General features: G+C 37.8%; 1 protein-coding gene across 2 annotated transcripts in view; it reads left to right on the forward strand.

Annotated features, from left to right (window-relative positions):
* The window catches only part of PDE7B (phosphodiesterase 7B), a 181,659-nt gene that overhangs the window by 146,637 nt on the left and 15,370 nt on the right, over positions 1–19,652 (forward strand). For both annotated transcript variants that reach the window (XM_074862599.1, XM_074862598.1), the window contains 5 exons: positions 9,552–9,703; positions 10,918–10,981; positions 12,586–12,681; positions 14,359–14,459; positions 15,871–16,002. In XM_074862599.1, the coding sequence (XP_074718700.1) occupies positions 9,552–9,703; positions 10,918–10,981; positions 12,586–12,681; positions 14,359–14,459; positions 15,871–16,002 (545 nt within the window). The remainder of the gene's footprint in view (positions 1–9,551; positions 9,704–10,917; positions 10,982–12,585; positions 12,682–14,358; positions 14,460–15,870; positions 16,003–19,652) is intronic.

The following is a 19,652-nucleotide window of genomic DNA, read 5'->3' on the forward strand; positions in this document are numbered from 1 at the left end:
TTTCCATCCTGACGTCGTAAGGCAGGGGGACCACCTGCTCCTGATGGCCACAGATATACCCCAGAAAAAAAAAGCTGGACATGGCAGACTTGAGGCTCCATGTTCACTAGAGTGTTTTTGAACAAATACTCAGACTTTACAAACTCCTAAACTAAAAGATACAAGTTTTGCACAGCCCTATAGGTTTATAGGAAAATGAGGGGAGGGTTTTCTCTTCATGCAAATAAGCCAGTCCTTAAAATGGGAGCAGTGGAAGAAAACCTAACCTGATAAAGGTTGAAATTAGTGATGGCAGTTTATTGGCACCTCTGCATTTCTGTGAATTAAATTAACCTTTTTGTTCACAGGATAGTAAAGGAGATTTTCAGGGTAATAATTCAGAAATTTGAAACACTTCTGCAGTGAAAATTAGCTTGATCCAATTTTCCTTCTAGCAAAGCATAGTTTGGATTTGAGAAATAAAGAACTATAAGGTAAGGCAGCAATAATTTAGTTCTGTGATTGACAAAGTTGCTCAAGTGAGTCATTGAACCAGATCGTGCCAGTGAGTAATATGCATTGATTAAAATAGATTTCATTATCTCATGATGAGTTGTGCTGGTGACTGTGATGGCACACTTCTTCATTGCATTAACCAGAAGTTTGAGGGAATTCCTTGTAATAAATCTAGAACTGTAGGTAGGAGTGCAGCAGTAACCAAGAAGACCTCACCCTGCTCCAATTATGTAGATTGTTTTATTGACAGGTGAAGTTGAGTAACAAAATAACATAGTTTACATCTGAGATGAGTAACTTTATTTACAAATTTGCTTATCGAGCTTTAAGTCAGAAGACAAGGAGATTTTTAAGACTTAAACAGTGATTCTCCAGTTCCCATCTTGTTTATGCTAGGCTTTCCTCTGGATTGAATTTTTGCTTGCAGATAACAAAATTTTTAGCCTCTAATTGACTATATTTAAATATGTCTGTCATGGAATAATGTAGTTAAAATTATTTCTGCTTGCATTTTTAACTTTTCCTGAAAAATTCTTCATTAGGGACACTTTGTTTTTGTCACGGTATCAGTCATACCATTGCTTTCATTATCTTGCATCCACTTGTTTTCAGTAAGCTATCCACAGTATCCCAGTGTCTGACAGAATTCACTTCTCTCTATATTGATCTAGGAGGGATAACAAGGAGAGGATGTAGTATGTGACCAGCAAAGTGGGTCTCTGAATGAAAATGGTGTTACCCGAAGAGATTTCTGTTTCTTTACACCTTGCAGAACAGGAACATAGAGTGGTATCTGAGAATATCTAAAAGGTCAAAACATGGACACTCCAAAGGTATATCTGCATATTACCTAGGATCTTGGTATTGTCATGCAGGCAGAAGCCGAATCTAAAAGAACTCCACCTGCTCTTTAAGCTTAGCTTAGCAAATTAAGTTAGTATGGATGATACACTTTTAGTACCAGATGGTGATAAACAGTGATACTAGGTACCATTCAGTCTCTGTCCTTGATTTGCTGTCTGATTTGAGTCAAGCAAAATACACCTGGTTTTCAGTTTGTTTGCAAATAAAGTGATGCTTTGCTGCAAGTGATGAATTAGGTACTGCAGAAATGAAAAGTGTTGTTAGGGTTAGTAAGGGAATATATGAACTCATGAAAAAGTCTCCATCTCAAAGAACATAAGTCTGTGGATGTTTGAATCTGTGGTTTCTGCCTGTCTACAGAAGGGTCCATTTGCAAAATTTACATTTATTTTTGGTTTTGGATTTTGAACACTCCAGGGCTTTCAGGTAGGGCGCATCTCCAGGGAAAATAAAACTTAACCACAACCACCAACCCAAAACTGAACCATCAAGTAACCTGAACCCAAATGAGTGAGGTTAAAAAGAGTTTGGTTAACTGTCTTGTTTTGTTGCCTTTGGCTAGAAAAAGAAGTGGGGAGTGAGAGATGCCTTTTTAGATATTTCTGACCCAGGTTAAATTAGGACACTGAAAGTCTTGTGAAGAAGTTTCAAGGGTTGATTGGGTTACTTGGATCCCAACTCAGCTCGTGGAGATGAGTCCGAAGTTCTAGATGGTTATTAAATTAGAAAGGGAGACATCTTACAAGGTCTGCATCATTACTACATAATACCTCCCTTAGTTCCTTATGGATAAGCATGTCCAAAAGGTACTCATCAACATCCTGCAGGCACATGGGCTTCTTAATCTGGTTAGCTTGTGTCTGGTTTGAATGGGAAGAACATTTCCAGAACTGAAGTCAGCCTGTGGCCTTGCTTTCAGTTACCTATTTAAAGGAAGAGGAATTGGAATTCTCTTAATGTTTCAGCACAAAGATTGTTATGTTTTCTGGTAATACTTCACTATATTCAAAAATTCTTCCTGTCATTGGAAGTCAGTCTGGTTCCTCCTTTTCATCAAATAACAGCAAGTTTTTTTGCTTCGAGATGTTGTTTGTGCTTTTAAGTGTTTTTTAAGAGTTGTTACCTCCAAAATTTAATAACAAGGTAGATTGAAAAGTATATTATACTTCCTGCCATTCATGCTCCTTGTTTAGCTTTTACGCTACATTTGTAGAAAATGAAAGCCAGAATGTAAAACTGATTGATGCACGTGCCCTCATATGCTAACAAAATGCAGCAGTTTGGGTTATGAATGCTTCAGAACTCACAAGAGCAAGCAGAGCAAACAAAGAACTAGATGTTCTTCACACACAAAGTCTTAGCGAACACTGACCTGATTGTACAGGTTTGTAACTTATTTTTTTAATAAGATTTGGGATTCAGTTCAACTGAGAATGTCCCTTTAAAAGTTTCCAAATGATGTGTGACCCATTCTGCCACCCCACCTTCTTTTTGCTGATTAGAAAAGGGAAAGGGCTTACTGAAGATAACACTGAGGATGCTTTCCAAATGACCAAAGGAAAAGAAAGAACAAGGAGAAGGGATCATTAAGATGATAAATGAAAGCTGGGTTTGCTGTTATTACATGTTATGTTGCTTTTTCTCAAGGGGACTGAAGGGGGAGGAGATGTACCATTTCCTGTTGGAGAAACTATAATCAGCTATAGAACATTTGCAGTTTTAGGAAAAAAAGGTCCTGACTGTGCTACTGTACAAGGATTGAAGTGGCAAAGTGAAGGTTCATATTGAAATGATAACGACTTTGTGGCGAAATGGAGCACAATATGCCGTTTCCTAAGAACTTGTAGGAGGCTTAAAAGATGCCAACATGTTTGTTTGCATAAAGATGATTGATGACCCCAGTAAAGGCTGCAAATTGTGAAGAGAAACACATCTAAATTAATCTGAAATTTGGATTTAATCTACTCCTCTTCCTGTAATATTCTGTTACCTAACTGGGCTTTGAAACCCTAGTTGCTCCAGAACTTGGTGTAATGGGATAATTAGATATAAGTGGGATAATCTGCGTAATTCTTAAGTTCTGTAGTCTCAAACAGCATCAAAAGGAATATATTTTGGGATGGGGGGAAGCTGCACGACTAGCGTTCTTCAAGGTGCCAACAAATGTACAGGAACTTTATGATCTGGAAACTGAGCTGTTACCTCAAGTGGTGTTCAAAGAGGAAACCCCACAGCAAGGTGACCTGGAAAGTTGATGTCCCAGAATCTGTCACATTTCATTAACTACATTAGCCAAAGAAGCACACAAGCACCTCTTCTGTAAGCAGGGCTCTGCATTGTTTTTGTGCAGGTGGTTGAAGAATGGAATCTTGACTCAAAGCATAAAATTTTAAAGATCTTTTGTTTTACTTCTAATTTTCTGCTTTTCTCTGATGTGTTCCGTCTCCCCATCTCTTTCTCACAGCCTCTTCCTAATTGAAAAAAATTTAAAGAGAAATAATACAGTTGCAACCCGTATGAAAAATGCCAGCAAACAGAAAGCACTTGACCCCTAAAATTGATTTTTATCAAAAGTCAAGGAACAAAAAATTGTTTAGACATTAGAGAAGCAAGTAAAACCAAAATGTTTATAGCACAACCTTTTTGGATTGAGGAAGTCTCATGAGGATTTCTACATTTACAAGATTTCAGTACAACACTTGTTTATCTGTAGATACAGTGCAAGGTGTTAATGTCTGGCTTCTTAGTTGCAGTGACCACTGTATATTCAGATGATGAAATTGACACAATCTTATGATTTTTGAATCAAACCTGTTTGTCAGTTTCTCACACCAGCCACAGACAATTAAGAAGTACAACTGGGATATTCATCTGAGCTTTTTGGTCCTTCTACACTAGACTGAAATCTTTCAAGCGACAATCCTTTTACATAGGTTTCTGGTGCTTTGTGCATTTTCTCAGGCCTTTCTTCAAAACTGCAGTGTTTCCTTTCCAAAAGGTTTTTGGACTGCAAGATAAAAGGTAACAGGAAAGCCTAGACAGTGCAGAGAGAAGAGGTGATCTGTTCTTTCAGTTTACCAGTGCCTTCTCCAAAATTCAAATTTGAAATACTAAGTTTGGAATTAAGATTTAGATTACCTGTGCTAGTTCAGCTATCCCTACTCATGCTGTGGTTTTCTTCTGGATAATATGATAAATCCATAATTTAAGAAGATATTAAGAAGGCACAGCAATTTTTTTTCTATCATCAGTGCTGTGTGCTCTTCTTTATAAGAAGAATTTAGCAACCAAGTCATGCAATGAGTATGCCAAACAAGACTTCAGTAAAGGTGATCTAAATGCCTGGCATGATTTGACACACAAAAAAAATGGACAAACACCAATTATTCCTCATAAGTCAATTACATATCTCTTGGACTCTCAAATAAAAGCATTCTACTTAACTGTCAAGCCAAGAACCAGTGCAGGAAATTCCCTCCATAACATATAGAACCAGAGACAAATTGTTTTCCAGAGTCCTTGCTGTTTGCAGACTGTCTGGACAGTAAATTGCAGGTCTGATCCTCTCACTGTATCTTCCAGATATTCCAGCACTTCTCTACCAATCCTGCCTGACTCTTCAGGCATACAGTTGTAGAGCAGTGGCTGAGTACAGAAAGTCTTTCCATCCTCAGAAGAGGGGGAAGGGTATTATAAACCATATGAGTCAAAGGCAGGTGCTTGACGACCTGATTTATTCTGCATCCTTTCGGAAAGAAGAGGAAAAACATTTTCTGCTTCTGAATCAGTTGGCTTTTGAAAATTAATAAACCTGTTGTTATCCACTCGTGCTGCTGGGTGACCTGTTTTTATTGTACACTGAGGTGCAATAAAATAGAAAAAGGCAATACTGTGAAGGAAAACTCAGAGGCCTTATTTGAATGCATAACCAAGTTTGTTTACTTTGAAAGAACAATAACAATGTAATGAATGTCTGGTGCAGAGTTAAGTACATCCTTGTCCAAATTTGATTTATGTGATTGTTTCTGGATGTTAACTCAACCATTGTTAACATAACCTCCATCATTTTTATATTCACACTGCCTGTGGGCACACGCTAACGCAGCAACGTGAAAGAAATCTGAAAGAAAAGTGGTAGCAGTTCCTAGTGCAGGAAACCTCTTTCCCTGAAATAACAGAAGCTGGGGTGTAATGAGCCATAGATCATGTTAAGGCAAGCAGATCTGTGTAACTGGAGGAACTTTGTAAGGAGAGAGAAGGCAGCCATTGATTCCTGTAGCTTATTAACCTCTTGAGGGCCACGTGCGGTATCTAGACATCATCCATGGTCTGATAGTGTGTATTTGTGATTTTGGCTATAAAATTACGCACAGAAAAATGCAACCACTTTTGCTGCGTGCTGAAACACATCAGGAGATACGCTGTGAGCTCAGGCTTTCTGAAGGTAGAAGTTAAGCTTTGTGAGGAATGCTTATACGGACACTTCTGTAAATGAGTATGTAATTTATACAATATGTCTATGTAATTCCTGCAGTAACTTTGTTCAGTATACAAAGAAGGGTTTCTCCAACTGCCGTGCTAGGCAGTAACTCCACAGGATATGAGAATGGGCATATTTTAAGAGATACAGATGATGCTTTTTTTAGGTAAACAAAGCATTCAGAAGTTGCCACAATGAATAAACAGTGGTTCTCAAAGGAAGTTTTATGGGTATAAACAAAAGTCATTCTTGTTCATCTTTTGTGTTAATTTCAAAATTGCACATATTTACTAAATCCTTCCCATGTGAGGCTTCCAGCCTGTGTTCTTTAACTAGGTAATATAGCATGTGGTTCTACAACTCAAGTTCAGAGATATCTGCAATGATATTTTTTGATTAATTTACTTGTAATTCAATTTAACTAGAAATAGCTATCAATAACTTTCTGTTTCAAAGTCACTATATGACTTCCATCAGGTGTCATCACTGAAATTTTATATTTAAAATTTAAATTAGAATTTGCAGTTGTTAGTAAAGAAGTGGTATGTTCAGCATATTATTATAAGTCATTCACATAAACTCTTCCTCTTAAAACTGCATCTTGATTTTATGTCACCTGGTGGATCTCATATGCTAGGAATGGCTCCTCACTGCTGGGAGATTCAGGTGCAACTGAGGACAGAATTTGAGCATTCACTCTCAGCTGCTTCACCTTTTACTCTTCTTTTTTAATTGTCCTTTTTCTCTCAACTTCATATGGCTGTGCTTTTCTCTTTCGGTTGACACTGATCTTGGGAGGAGAAAGAGAAAATGCTGGTGAGATAATAATAGTTTGGGGTGTTTTGTGCTTGGAGCAGGGCAGAGTCTCAGTCCGATTTTATGCAAGACACCATCATAATAAGGTACATTACTGCAGATGGCATAGTAATCTGTTATGGGTCATAGCAATCATCTGACAAGTCTTGTGATTCATAGACAAATCAGTTATTACTGAAATAACCAAAAAGATGTGATTTTAACATGATGTCCTTTAAGTCAACATCCAGAGTTTGCATGTGGCTAGCCTGCAGTGCGGTTTTTGGGCTGTTCTGTCAAGAGCCCAGTTTTGAAAGTACATTTCCTACTGTTCTTTACCAGTGTTATGAACTCTTTCCCTTATGAATGAAAATACAGAGCAAGAGATTGTTGTGGGTAATGTTTTTTGCATAATGTATTGTAATACAGTGCTCATCTGAAGCAGCAAGTGATGTTTCAGAGGTGCTGTCTGCTGATGATTAAATTTCAGTTCAGACCCATGACAACCATTCAGAGCAATGTGACAAAGGAGTGGCAACAAGTTTGATCATTCAATTCAGAAAATATGTTTCACAATAAGAAATTACTTATTTCAACCTGCTGTGTTTGTGCTTTGGTAAGTAGTATTTGTGCTACTGAAATAATCTGATAATCCAAAGGATAAAGTAACCACTTCTTCATAATCCAACGTACAGCTGCTTGTTGGGACTCGGGCCAAACCTTCACCTTCAGGTCATTCACAGCCACTCCACATGTGAGTTTTAAAGACGGTTTAGAGGAGCATAGGTAGTAATTTAAGTCATCTGTTTTCAAAACCAGATAGTAACTTAGATAAAAATTGGTTGGAGCAACTACTCATTTTTAATGTACTACAAAAGGAAAGTTTTCTGTACTTTAAAATTTAAACTTGTTACCTGAAAGCAGTAACAGTCGGGGGGGCAAAAATGGAATTAGGAGAGTTGGGAAGTTGAGAAACAGCAGACACAAGTTTAAAAAGTGAATTAATTTTAAGTGTTTTGTTATCCAGGAATTAAACTGAATGCCAGCCACTTCTTAGCAGCACTATATAAATGAAATGTGAAAACAAGTCTACCGGTTCCTCCACATGTCGCTGTCACTGGGTAACTGTTAGCACCTACGTTAGTCACTCCTTCAACGGGCCATGAAATTGTTCCAGCTTTTAAAATGTGTGAGAGAATTAAGGCAGGTGCTGGCACATCATAAATGAAAATCTAACCTTCAGGCTGGTACAGTAGTGACATTGTTACTGTTTGCATTCTTGAAAACACATGGCTTGTCAAGTCGCAATAAAATTATTTTGTGCTTTTATATTATTAAAACTCAGTGGGATCTTTGGGCTGCCCATGAGAAGTGTGAGACTTACAGGTGTAATAAAATATATTAATTATTGATACTCAGTATGTAAGTATGGTTTTTTGTTGTTGTTGCTGACTTTGTGTCATTCAATAGCCATTGGATTACTTAAGGAAGAAATTTGCCACAGAAGGTGCTCACACATCTGCTGTTGGAGAAATCAAATACTGAAATATCTATGATCCAGAAAAACTTTAATGACTTCTCTGAAAAACCTCTCAAAATAATAATACTCATAAAACCAGCATACAAAGTCATATTTTAATTTCACAGCAGAACAAATGGTCAGCATTTTGTCATAAAAAGAAATAGTAGAATAGAGAGAGTCGTCTTCAGTCCATGGATATTTTTCCTGAGCTGTTATTTAAATCTGAAATCCAGTGAGTTGCTATGCAGCTTCTTATCTCAAGCGATCATTACTGTTCTCTGAAAGGAATGCTTAATCTTCAGTTCCTTTTATGAATAAAACTGTGTTGAATCTTACTTCCTTCGAACAACTGCCCAGTTTCTGTCCTCCCTTTTTCCAAAACTTATACCAGACTGCAAAATGAAAACATCACAGTTGTACGTGACATTCTGTTAAAAGTTCAGATGAAATTACCTAAGTCATTATCAGTTCTATGAAGCCTGCATATTTTCCTTACTAACAATAAGGTAATTTAATTACTCTAATTACTGATTTAATACTGTATAAAAACTGCCTTGGTTTTTGTGTCACGTTTAGCCCTATACGAAAAACTCATAATACAGCATTAGGGAATTAGAGTTATCCTGCTACTGAGTGAAAAGAATGTATTCTGTTGAGTAACCAGAAATGCATGTATTGCCTGAGTATACTTGCTTTCCTAATTGTAGAACTAAAATACTTTCTTCATTTATAGTTATATTAATATGTAGGAAGGACAGCAGACAATACAATAGGATTATTAACCTATTCTTACTTCTTTCTCTCTTTTCTCTCATTTTCCAAAAGTGGGTCATACATTTGTACTTTCAAACTGTACTTTGAGGTTCCTTTTGCTGTCACATTTTTGGTTTTATATCGAAGATCACCTTGTATGCTAGTGCTATGTAATTTTAATATATTCCAGTGACACTCCTGTGAGGTAGCAAGTTACTGCTGCTTTCAGTTGTACAGCTAGGGAACAGAGGCACAGAAGAGTAAGAGCTTTCTTGTACCTAACTCTGCCTAGTCATTTAGGCTCCATCTAGACATGTACAGTTAGGTGATATATCAGCCCCCCAGTCACTTAGCCTGGGTCACATTAAAGCCAGTTACAGGCAGTGTACTGAACTCAAGATCTTCCAAGTCCTGTGATAGTACTCTTTTTACTGGAATGTATTTTCTTTCTGAAATAAACACATATATTATGCTGAAATATAGGGATTGAATACTGCCTCTTCGTGTGGGTGGGGAAGAAGCATGAACTTTATGATTTCTGTGTCACTATTATAAAGTTCTTGCTATTTCTCTTATTAAATACCTGAGAATGTCATCCTTCATCTTGAGTTTCATGATTTCTGTACTGATTGCTTTTCACAGATACTACACTCTCAGGGGAAATCGGCACCAAGAAAAAAGTGAAAAGACTGTTAAGTTTCCAGAGGTATTTCCATGCATCCCGGTTACTGCGTGGAATTGTACCACAAGCCTCTCTGTACCTACTGGATGAGGACTACCTTGGGCAAGCAAGGGTAAGACAGGTCTCCAGATCTCCATTTCTTTTAATAATATTCCAGAGAGTGTCAGTTTCGTTTCAGTCTTCAGATAAACAAATGTATGGCTGATCTTTCTTAAATGACCCACATTAATTGCCTGCCTCACAGCAAACAGACTGTCCATTCCTCTTTTATGCTTACCGCTTTAAAGGCTTAGTCCCAGAGCAACAAGAAAATTCAGCATTTTCAGATTCTGTCAACTGAAATTATAATCTGGATTTATTAAAGGATGAAGGATCCCTGGCTGAATTACTGAATTAAGTAAGTGCAGTCTTGACATGGGATTTAATTCATCCACTTGCAAACAGACAGCTGTCTCTCAGCTGGTCTGGAGCAGCTATTAGGCAACCCACAATAGCTCTCCGTAATGGCAAAGGCTAAGAAACAGGGAATATTCACTGCAAAGAACTTCACAATAATCAAAATATAATTCTCTTATCTTGCAGCTCTTATACGTGGTTTCAATGGTATTTTCTAACAAAACTTGCACAACTGGTAGCATTGGGATTATGTCCCTAGGCAATTCTTACTCTCTGCAAGAGAAGATTATGTGCCAGGCATTAGAAAGTAATTAAGAATCCAGAACTGGTTTGAATATAGACTAGGCAATGGGAGTGAACACACATTTCATTCATGCACATGCCATTGTTGGTCATACACTTAGACCAGACTCAGTCTCTTGACTGAACTGCTGTAGCTGTAAAAACACTGTATATGGTGGTAATGATGGATTCTTCTGCATGACTGAGTGGGCTTCAGAGAAGCACTGTATCTAAGTTTATAAGGCTATTCCTGTGTATTGGTTTGTTTAGCAAATTGTAATAAAAACCTAGGAGAATTTGTACTGAATTGATTTGGGGACATGAAAGAACAATTAAAAAGTTGTGCAGTAAAAGGGAATATTTTCTTATTTTGTTTATATTATTTGTTGTTTTGAGATCCATTTAGAAGGTGTTTTTAGTGTCAAGTTCAAAACCTCCTTAGTTAAAAGTGCAAGTGACATTTTATGCAGTACAGCTAAATTCAGTTCCTGATGTCTGATATTTGAAACACGTCTCTATAGCTTTCCCAAACAAAACTTTAAAGCTGCAGCAACCAATCCTGTGATTGATTAATGTGGAATAATAATTTAAATCTGCTTTACAGATTGACATACCAGTCATTTGCCTTTTCACATTTGTTTTTCCTAGCACATGCTATCCAAAGTGGGAATGTGGGATTTTGACATTTTCTTGTTTGACCGCTTGACAAATGGTAAGTAATTTTTTAAAAGTTTTTATTTTAATCTCTCTCATATATGACTGTTCTAAAAAACCCTAATTAATTAATTGCTAAACATTTCCAGTGTAGATTACTGAAGAGAAATTGGACACAGTTAAATTCTCCTAAAATCATATCCTTGAACATTTTCAGGCTGTTCGTGAACTATAGAATAATGTTTTGTCTGGTTTTGTATTAATCTAATCTCCTATATTTGTTATGGTCACCTTTTCAAGGAAGTTTTCCAGTTTCCTTTAGCCAGGAAGTTCCAAATGTACTTTAAATATACCTATTAGATACATTGGTCAGTAAGTCCAGACCTCCATAATCAGTCGATTTCTATCAACGCGAAATACCTTTAACTGAAGATACATTTGCTTCTGTTCAGCAGCACAAGTTAGGAAATTCATTAAGACAGTAAAACTCTGTGGAATGTTTTGTCTAAATACCTACCTGTAACACCACACACACACCAGTGTCTAGGCAATACCTCTTGATCAGGTAACTGCTGAAGAGGATCATGATCACACCTTTCTCCTTTATGTATTGATCATAGGAATGGGATCCTTCATTCCTTCCCCCCAATCTAATTAGGTTTGGCTGGGGAAGAAGGTGTAGAGAAAAGTTGGTTTAGAGGGTAATTCATCTGAGTGACTGGCAGTGAAGAGTGGAGAGAACAGCAAATGTCAAAGCGAAGCAAAAGCATAATTCTTCTAAATTACCTTTCTGCACCCCCGCTCAATAGTCAAGGGCAAATAAGTTTCCATGCCTTCTTTGTACATATATTTATTTCTTTCCTGGGTTACATTAAGTAAGAAAAGACCCCCTTCTGACATTGTTTATACATTGTATGTTTTGGTTGTTTTCTTACTTTTCTGGAAACATTGCTGCTGAATTATGCAGTGTAAACTTTTTTAAATACTGTGTGTATGTATAGTTGATCATATAATACTAGTTAGGCTCAATTTTGCCAGTGTTTGCAGTATTGGATTCACAGTAAGGCCAGTGTAACATCAGCGTAACTTGAGACCGTAAATGCTGCAACTCGTTTTTCCTGTCTGCATCATTGTTATGAGATGCAGTTGTAGCTGAGCTAGGTACATGGGTTAATGATGTGTTCTTAAAGCCATGTGTAAAATAAAAAATGTAATTAAAACCTGCTGATTTCTCAGTAATTAATTAATTAGTACAGTATGGCAAACTGAAGTGGCAGAAAAGCCATTCTCCTTTCTGTCATTTCTGGAGGTAGACCTCAATTATGAAGATGATGTAGTTCTCAAACAAGCCTGTCAAAAGACTTCCAGTTAAAAACATGTCAATTCTCTTTCTGTGTTATGTTGAAACAGCAAACATGACGTTATGGCATCTGTTCACAAGAATGGCACTCTACTGGTACAGCCATACCATCAAATCTTGATAGAGAGATATATAGGAGTAATTTATATAAGCTACTTTTGAGTATATGAGTGTCATCTAAGCTCATATGATAGGAGTTAAGATGATAGGAGCTGATGAGTAGTTAGGAAATTACCAAGATTTTAGTCTTGCTTGGATTGTTAAGGTTTGTTAATCTAAGAGTTGTTCCTTTCTACTTTTAGGAAACAGTCTCGTAACACTGCTTTGTCATCTCTTCAATGTGCATGGACTTATTCACCATTTCCAATTAGATATGGTTACATTACACAGGTTTTTAGGTAAGTGCTCACCTCAAAGCCGTCTTTAAATGCAGTTTACAGCTTAAGTAGGGCATCAAAGAAGGCACTGCCTTGGTCTGCATATCTATGTAGAATCATGATGTTGTTGCAAATATTTCAGTAAAACATTTCTGTGATACACATAATTTGCAGGCACTCAGGTGCTCGGTTCAGTACCTGTTAAGTCAATAGAGGGACTTCAAAAAGCTCTGCATTGGGCTGAAGCATCCCTGTACCATAATTGCACTGGTGGTTTAAAAAAAAGTATGCTGTGCAGAGATGTGGTCGGCCGAGCAGGCCCACACAGACAGACAGACATTACAGACCCTACTCGTGCACAGTACAATTGTGGTGCAGTGTAATTATTTTAGTGACTAATAGACCACTGAGACCCAGGGCAGTTAAAAGCTTATGTACAAAATTTAACAAATTATATCAAGCTGTCTGCACTGAATAGTGTTGATGAAAGCCCCTGCTGCTGTTACTGCCAACAGAAATATTAGCCCCATGCTGTCAGTGAACCAAAAGAAGAAATTGGCCAAAATCAATTACTTTTTGCATCATGTTTTGAATGCAGCTGAATGCCGGTTTGTCAGGCTGTCAGGCAGAGTTTCCAAGGCAGGGTGTCTTCTTTAAAACTGCCTAACTGTTGCTTCTGGAAAGCATTCCTCCAGTGTGGAGACAGACAAAATCTCCCTGCCATTTCTAACTCCTGTGGGCAGCCTTGAAGTCGATGCTCAGATAATTAGAGCTAGTGGTACTCAGGGTTTAAAGGATTACCTACTGTAACTTCATATGCTTATGGAGCTGGAAGCAAACTGAAGGTTAGGACTTTCTTTGGCATTCCCCATGCTGGAGATGAGTGCCATGGGAAACATGCCTGTTACCTTCCTGTTTGATTAATTTGATAGTGCCTAGGAGAGTGCTTTGGGCAAGTTCACAGGCGGCTTCCAGTGTTCACGTGGTGTTGTTCTGAGACCACCTAATGGTGCAGGCACTGCTGCAAGGAACAGAAGCACAGAGCTCGATGGTTTTCTGTGCAAGTGAAAGCTGAGAGTTAAAAGGTTGGTGCTCCTGGTCCAGCTGAACCAATTCCAGCACTGCAAACTAAAACAAGAGGGACTGGTGTTTTAAAATGAACACGTACATGTGACTAAAATTATCACAGAAGATTTTGCTCTGAATACTCCAATGCTGTATCTTTTGATTCTCTGCCTGGAAGATGTAGGAATGCCTTTGACTGTAGTTAGTCACTCAAATAACAAATGATGCCAGGATATCAGGGCCTCACCCCCTGCTGCTGTAAAATAGGTGGTACTGCCTTAATGACATATTACTCCCCTATGACAGCAGCCTAAATAATTACACTCCGTTGTGGATAAATTTGCCTCTCTTCCTTATTTATTTTACTCCTGAATGAGAGCCTTCACTAAGGCAAGAAAGAGTTGATTTATGAACTAGACCGAGTATATCCCCTTGGGCCTCACAAATCCTTTCATGCATTTTTTCTCTAAAGGTATCCCAATAAGAGCACCAGTCTAAGTAAGCTACAGCTATTTGAAGAAACTCCTTAGGCAGCTGACTGTAAAACCTCAAATTGTATTTTAAATCCAGTTCCCATTTGTGCTCATGGCATTCAGAGACAAAAGGATCTTTGTTTTCTGTTTTGGTTCCCAGTTATGGTTCAAGAAGATTACCACAGCCAAAACCCATACCACAATGCTGTTCATGCTGCTGATGTCACACAAGCTATGCACTGCTATCTGAGGGAGCCCAAGGTAATGACAACCTTTCACGCTATGTTGCTTCCAGATAATTCTCAAATTTTTTTCCCAGGATTGAAAAAAAACCCAAAAAGCTGTTTTTAGATAGCGGAAGATGATTGCATGCTTGAAGTCAGCAACAAATCAGTAGCAGAGTCAGCAACAGATGACAGACATTTCAAGCTACTGGAGTCACTTCCCATCACGCAGGCGACGTACCAAAGTGCTGTCGTATGAGCTCCAGCTACCGTGACCGTGTGTACCAGCTGCCCACCAGCGGCTGCAATCCTCACATCAATATTTCAAAATACTAAATTGGGCAGTGCAACACCAGAAAAGGGGAAAACGGTCCCTTCGACTGGGTCTGTTGCAAGAGTATTGTCTGCACAAGTAAACAGCAGCTTCTGGCTGCTGCAGCAAGCCCTCACAATGTGAGGGTGTGACATTGCTTGGTGTGTTACTGGAGGGTGCTGTAATACTGTAATGCTGAACCACAGTATAAGAATATAACTAATCCCTTCCTGGCTTGACTTCAGTGAAAGAAAGTTCTGCTAGAATTAGCAAATTGTTAGACCAGAATATAGTAATGGTAAGCGAGGACAGAAGCAGGCCCCAGCTTTCCTGCATTTCCATCTCCTGCGAGATCTGCAAGTCCCTTCTGTCAAGAAGTACGGAGGACAGCCAACATCCAGAATCTGTACCATACTGCTCCTGATTTCTCATCTCAGGATGCTTCATTCAGCTCATAGACCTGTACTCTGTACAGACTCATTGGGCTGGTAATTGCTACCTCACTCTCAGAAATAGAAAATGCTAAGACTTCCTATTTTGTTTTTCCAATGACAACAAAATTTGCTTCTAAATGATAAGCTGTGTAGAAGAAAAAAGTCTGGGCAGGTTTTCAAACTTGGATGTCTGAAGTAAAAAGGTAAATTATGTTCTGTAATAAAATACCTGTATTTGAACTGAGGTATCTAACAGCCAAGTTTGAAATTTCAAAAGTTTATAAACTCTGCTGCAAAAATGAAGCTTGATGTATTGTTGGTATTACTAAACACCGTGTGAGACAGAGCTCTGACCATGTATGCTAACATATGCCAACCTGCTAGTATACTTATTTTTTAAAGTGAATCTTTTAGACTATGCTCAAGTACTTGTATAACAACAATCTTTATATTGCCATGAATGATAGAGAGATAAGAAATACAAACTGTAATAAAATACAACTATATAGTCTGATATCTTTATAGATGTTTGTTCAACAGCCACCTTAAAAACACCGTTCACAAAATCTATTTTATATTTGACATTTGTGCACAAATGCCTACAAAACTGAGCAATGCCTTGTCAGCTAGTTTATTTACCAAAAGAAAAAAAAAAGTGGTTACTGTTCATGTTCTTGTTGTGATTATTATGTGTGATTCAGCTTGCCAACTTCCTCACCCCATCGGACATCATGCTCGGACTGCTGGCTGCTGCAGCTCATGATGTGGATCATCCAGGGGTCAACCAACCATTTCTGATCAAAACTAAACACCACCTTGCCAGCCTCTACCAGGTAAAACTGCTCATGAAGTTGATAATACATAAAATGGTGTCAAGGAGAGTCTTAAGCAATCTGCAGTGAACTTTAATGCCAAAATCTGGCAGCGGGGGGATGTTGATCAAATCAACCTGCACTTTAGAGTCTGGACAATTTCAGTTAAGCTCCTCACTGGGTGTCTCTCCTTACAGCAAAGCTGATATAAATGGGAAAGAAGGTGGAAATGTCAGATTTTGTGGAGGACATTTAACCCAAATCAGTTGCCTGGGTTATTTCTGCTGTAGATCATCTGGGGTAAGGAACTGTGGATAGGAGATTAAAAATCATGGTGAGACAATTTGTACTTCATCTTCCTTCAGTGAGCAAGTAAGCAGCAGGCATGTTCTAAATTGGCATTGCATTAAAAGAAACTTTTGCTTCATGTGGCTCTAGTAAAATTAAACACTTAATGAATACTGCAATTTAAAAAAAAAAAAAAAAAGATAAAGGAAACCAAAGGAAAAGTTGTGGATATTTACACAAACGTGCCTAGAGATATAAATAAAGACTTAAAAACAGCCACTGTAGGTCACACCACAGGCTGTCTAGACCAGTATCCTGTTTCTAAGAGCAGCCAGTAAAAGATCTCAGAGAGAAACATAAGCCTGGGATAAGTATAGAGCTGTCCTTCACCTGGTATACATCCTCCCAGCTCTGGCAAGCAGTAGAAGACTTCCCTGAAACAAAAACACAGACCCTCTTGTTCAATAACTACCAATGAACCCATCCTGCCCTGATTTTTGTGGTCCTTTTTGAATATATTTGTAGTTTTGGCCCATGGCAGTCACTGTAACTCTGAATTTTATCTACAGCTGTCCTAGGTGTATAATCTTTGCATGCATGTATACATTATTATATATGTACATCTCTATTCTTTACATTATACTTAAATATATGTGCCAGAGCAATGCTGTAAATCATTTGGTTGCGCTAACCATAATTCATAACTAATAAATGGAGATGGTATTGATTTTTAGCCTTTGGAAGAGTCAGCTTCAGCCTTTGTAATAAGGTGTCAGAGTATCCCAAGTAAAAAATTAATCTAACTGAAGAAGACTCGCTAATAGCTATGTACCTTTCTACACATACTTAGCAAATCAAGATTTTGCTGTGATCTGCTTACTACTTGAAAAGAGATTCTCTCTTGTCCTGCCCTACTCAAGCAGCATTTGGGTTTTCCCATAGAAGTGGACTCTGTAATAATGCAGCTGTCCTGCCCTGAGATACAGGAACAGGCTGCACCGTGGGAGCCCCAGCCAGGGCATGGTGATGCTCAGACACTTAAAACTTTGTGACTGTCCTCATCACAAGCTGATGCAGCTTCTTAAGTCATCCCCATACGTGTCTGGTGCATTTTGTGGAAATGTCAGGCCAGCTGAGTGGGGAGGGAGAAGAGCCAGGGGACTAAGTCAGGGGACTTTGGGAAGGTCATGTTAAGGATCCTTTGAAGAGGAGTGGGTAGAGCCATTCCACAAAAACCCTGGTCCTATGAAAAGGTATAAACAACAAGTCCTCAAATTAATAGTGGGAAACAGTGATATATAATTTGGTTGAAAATTCAGGCTAATCTGAAAGAAGTGTAGCTAAAATAAACTATTAGTATCTTGGAGAGGTGGCTTCTGCTCAGCTAACTGGGCTTGAATATACTTTCAAATGTTGATTAGAAAAGGCAGTGACAATACAGAAAAATGCAATCTTTCAGCAGCAAATACGATTTTTAACTATCCTGTTTAGGGACATTTACTGGCAAGTTTGACTTACATTATTTTATCTGAAATTGAACCCAGATTGTTTCCGAAGATTTTAGTAGTATACAGTACATGGATGCCAATCAAAATAACAATGCTGGAAAAAAAAAAGTTTTGCTGAAAACATTTTTAATCCAAATTTAGATTCAGTGAATAGTCTTTAAAACAATCAATTACATTCTTTTTAAGATTAGTACTTCAACAAGTGCTTGAAACTGAAACAAAAAAGTACTTGGGTTTTTGCTTTTTAAGTAGCAGAGCCACAGAACTGCTGGGACTAATCAGAAAAACGATCAAATGAAAGTAAGTAAGTTTTAACATAGCTGCAGTCACCTGTCACTGAGGCAGTAGTAACTGAGACTAAGGGTTATCTGTTTATGGCATCTCTTTATTCTTGATTGTTTGCACATTTAAATTAGAACTTTACATTTGAATCATCTGGAAAAAAAGGTTATGCAAAACAATGTCAGTATTTGGCAAAGATGCAGAGTGTTTGACAGCTTCTGAAGTGCATATATGAGGAGAATCATGTCTCAGGAAGATAGGTGTCATCACCAAGGAGTTCAGAACTTTCAATATTTATTTTCAAACTAAACCCATATTTTATGATGCAAGACATTTTTTTTGTAATCTATAGGGTAATTTCCACAAGAGACTATTGCATGTGAGGCACCATAATTTTCCACAAAAATGTAAGTGCCTCATTCAAGTCTCCAGCATTACAAAGACAGTTGAGAGTGTAGAAAGTGACAGTAGGAATCTGGAGGTCACTTACTTCTCCTGTGAGGAGCACAACGGCATTCCTTGTTATGTGATGCCTCTAACTTTCATTGGCCATTAAAATGAAAAATAGAAGTTTTATTCTTGCTTGATAGTCATTGTTTTAGGTCTCTGTAGTCTTAAAAGTCACAAATAACTCAAATTCTGGTTGATACGTTTGGCTTATCCATCATTATTTCTGCTTCTTTTGACTGGAAGTAGCATACAATTCAAGGTTGCTCAGCCAGATACAATCCTGCCTTGTATTTATCCAAAACTCCACATGAAACCTAATACCAGAAAAAGTAATACTTTTTTTTTTTTAAAAAAAAAGGTCTATTTTACTGAGAATTATGTATGAATTTCCTGAGAAAACAAATGGCATTGATATAAATACAGTGTTATTTTTTTACTTCAGTAGTAAGAGAGTTGAGATCTATCTTTTTCTGGCTCTTAAATGAAGGGTAGTAGTTTTGATGTCTGGAATGATCACATACAATATCTGTAGTACAAAACAGGTTTGAGAAATCTATGAAAGAATGCTTTGCAACTTTAATATAGATGTATATAAACTAGAATCAGGACAATATGTTTTGGACATCAGTTATGACAGTTCTACTTTGCAGTCTTCCTTAAAAGCACCATTTCTAATTAAAGTATAATTTTCAGGTATTTAACATTGTGTAGTTAAACCAACTGCTCAGTGACTAAGAATAGATGGCCAGATTGAAAGAAATTTAGATCCCATTCCACTCCGAATTAAAACTGAATTTTTCTCTGCACCTAGTTAAGCAAGTCTTCCTCTCTTCAAGTTACTATTCTTTTCCAAATGCGTATGTCAAATGCGGTGGTTTGAATGGCTCAGGGAGGGTCACGGATTGGAGATTTTGTGATAGTCTAAGTAAAAAAAATTCTTTTTCCTCAGGGTTCTGAAGTCTGTGTTATAGCAATCCACTAGTATTAAGTGGTAGATGTGACAGAGTCTTCCTATCATGCAGCCTTTAAAACAAACCTGTGCTACTCAGTTTTAAAAAAAAATAAAAAGTTATGGGAAGCAGAGCCGAGAACACCAGTCCGTAAACCAGCACACAGACTTTTGTCTGCATGGGTTACCTCCCC

The sequence above is a fragment of the Strix uralensis genome, chromosome 3 (assembly GCF_047716275.1).
Source record: "Strix uralensis isolate ZFMK-TIS-50842 chromosome 3, bStrUra1, whole genome shotgun sequence".
Classification (NCBI taxonomy): Eukaryota; Metazoa; Chordata; class Aves; order Strigiformes; family Strigidae; genus Strix; species Strix uralensis.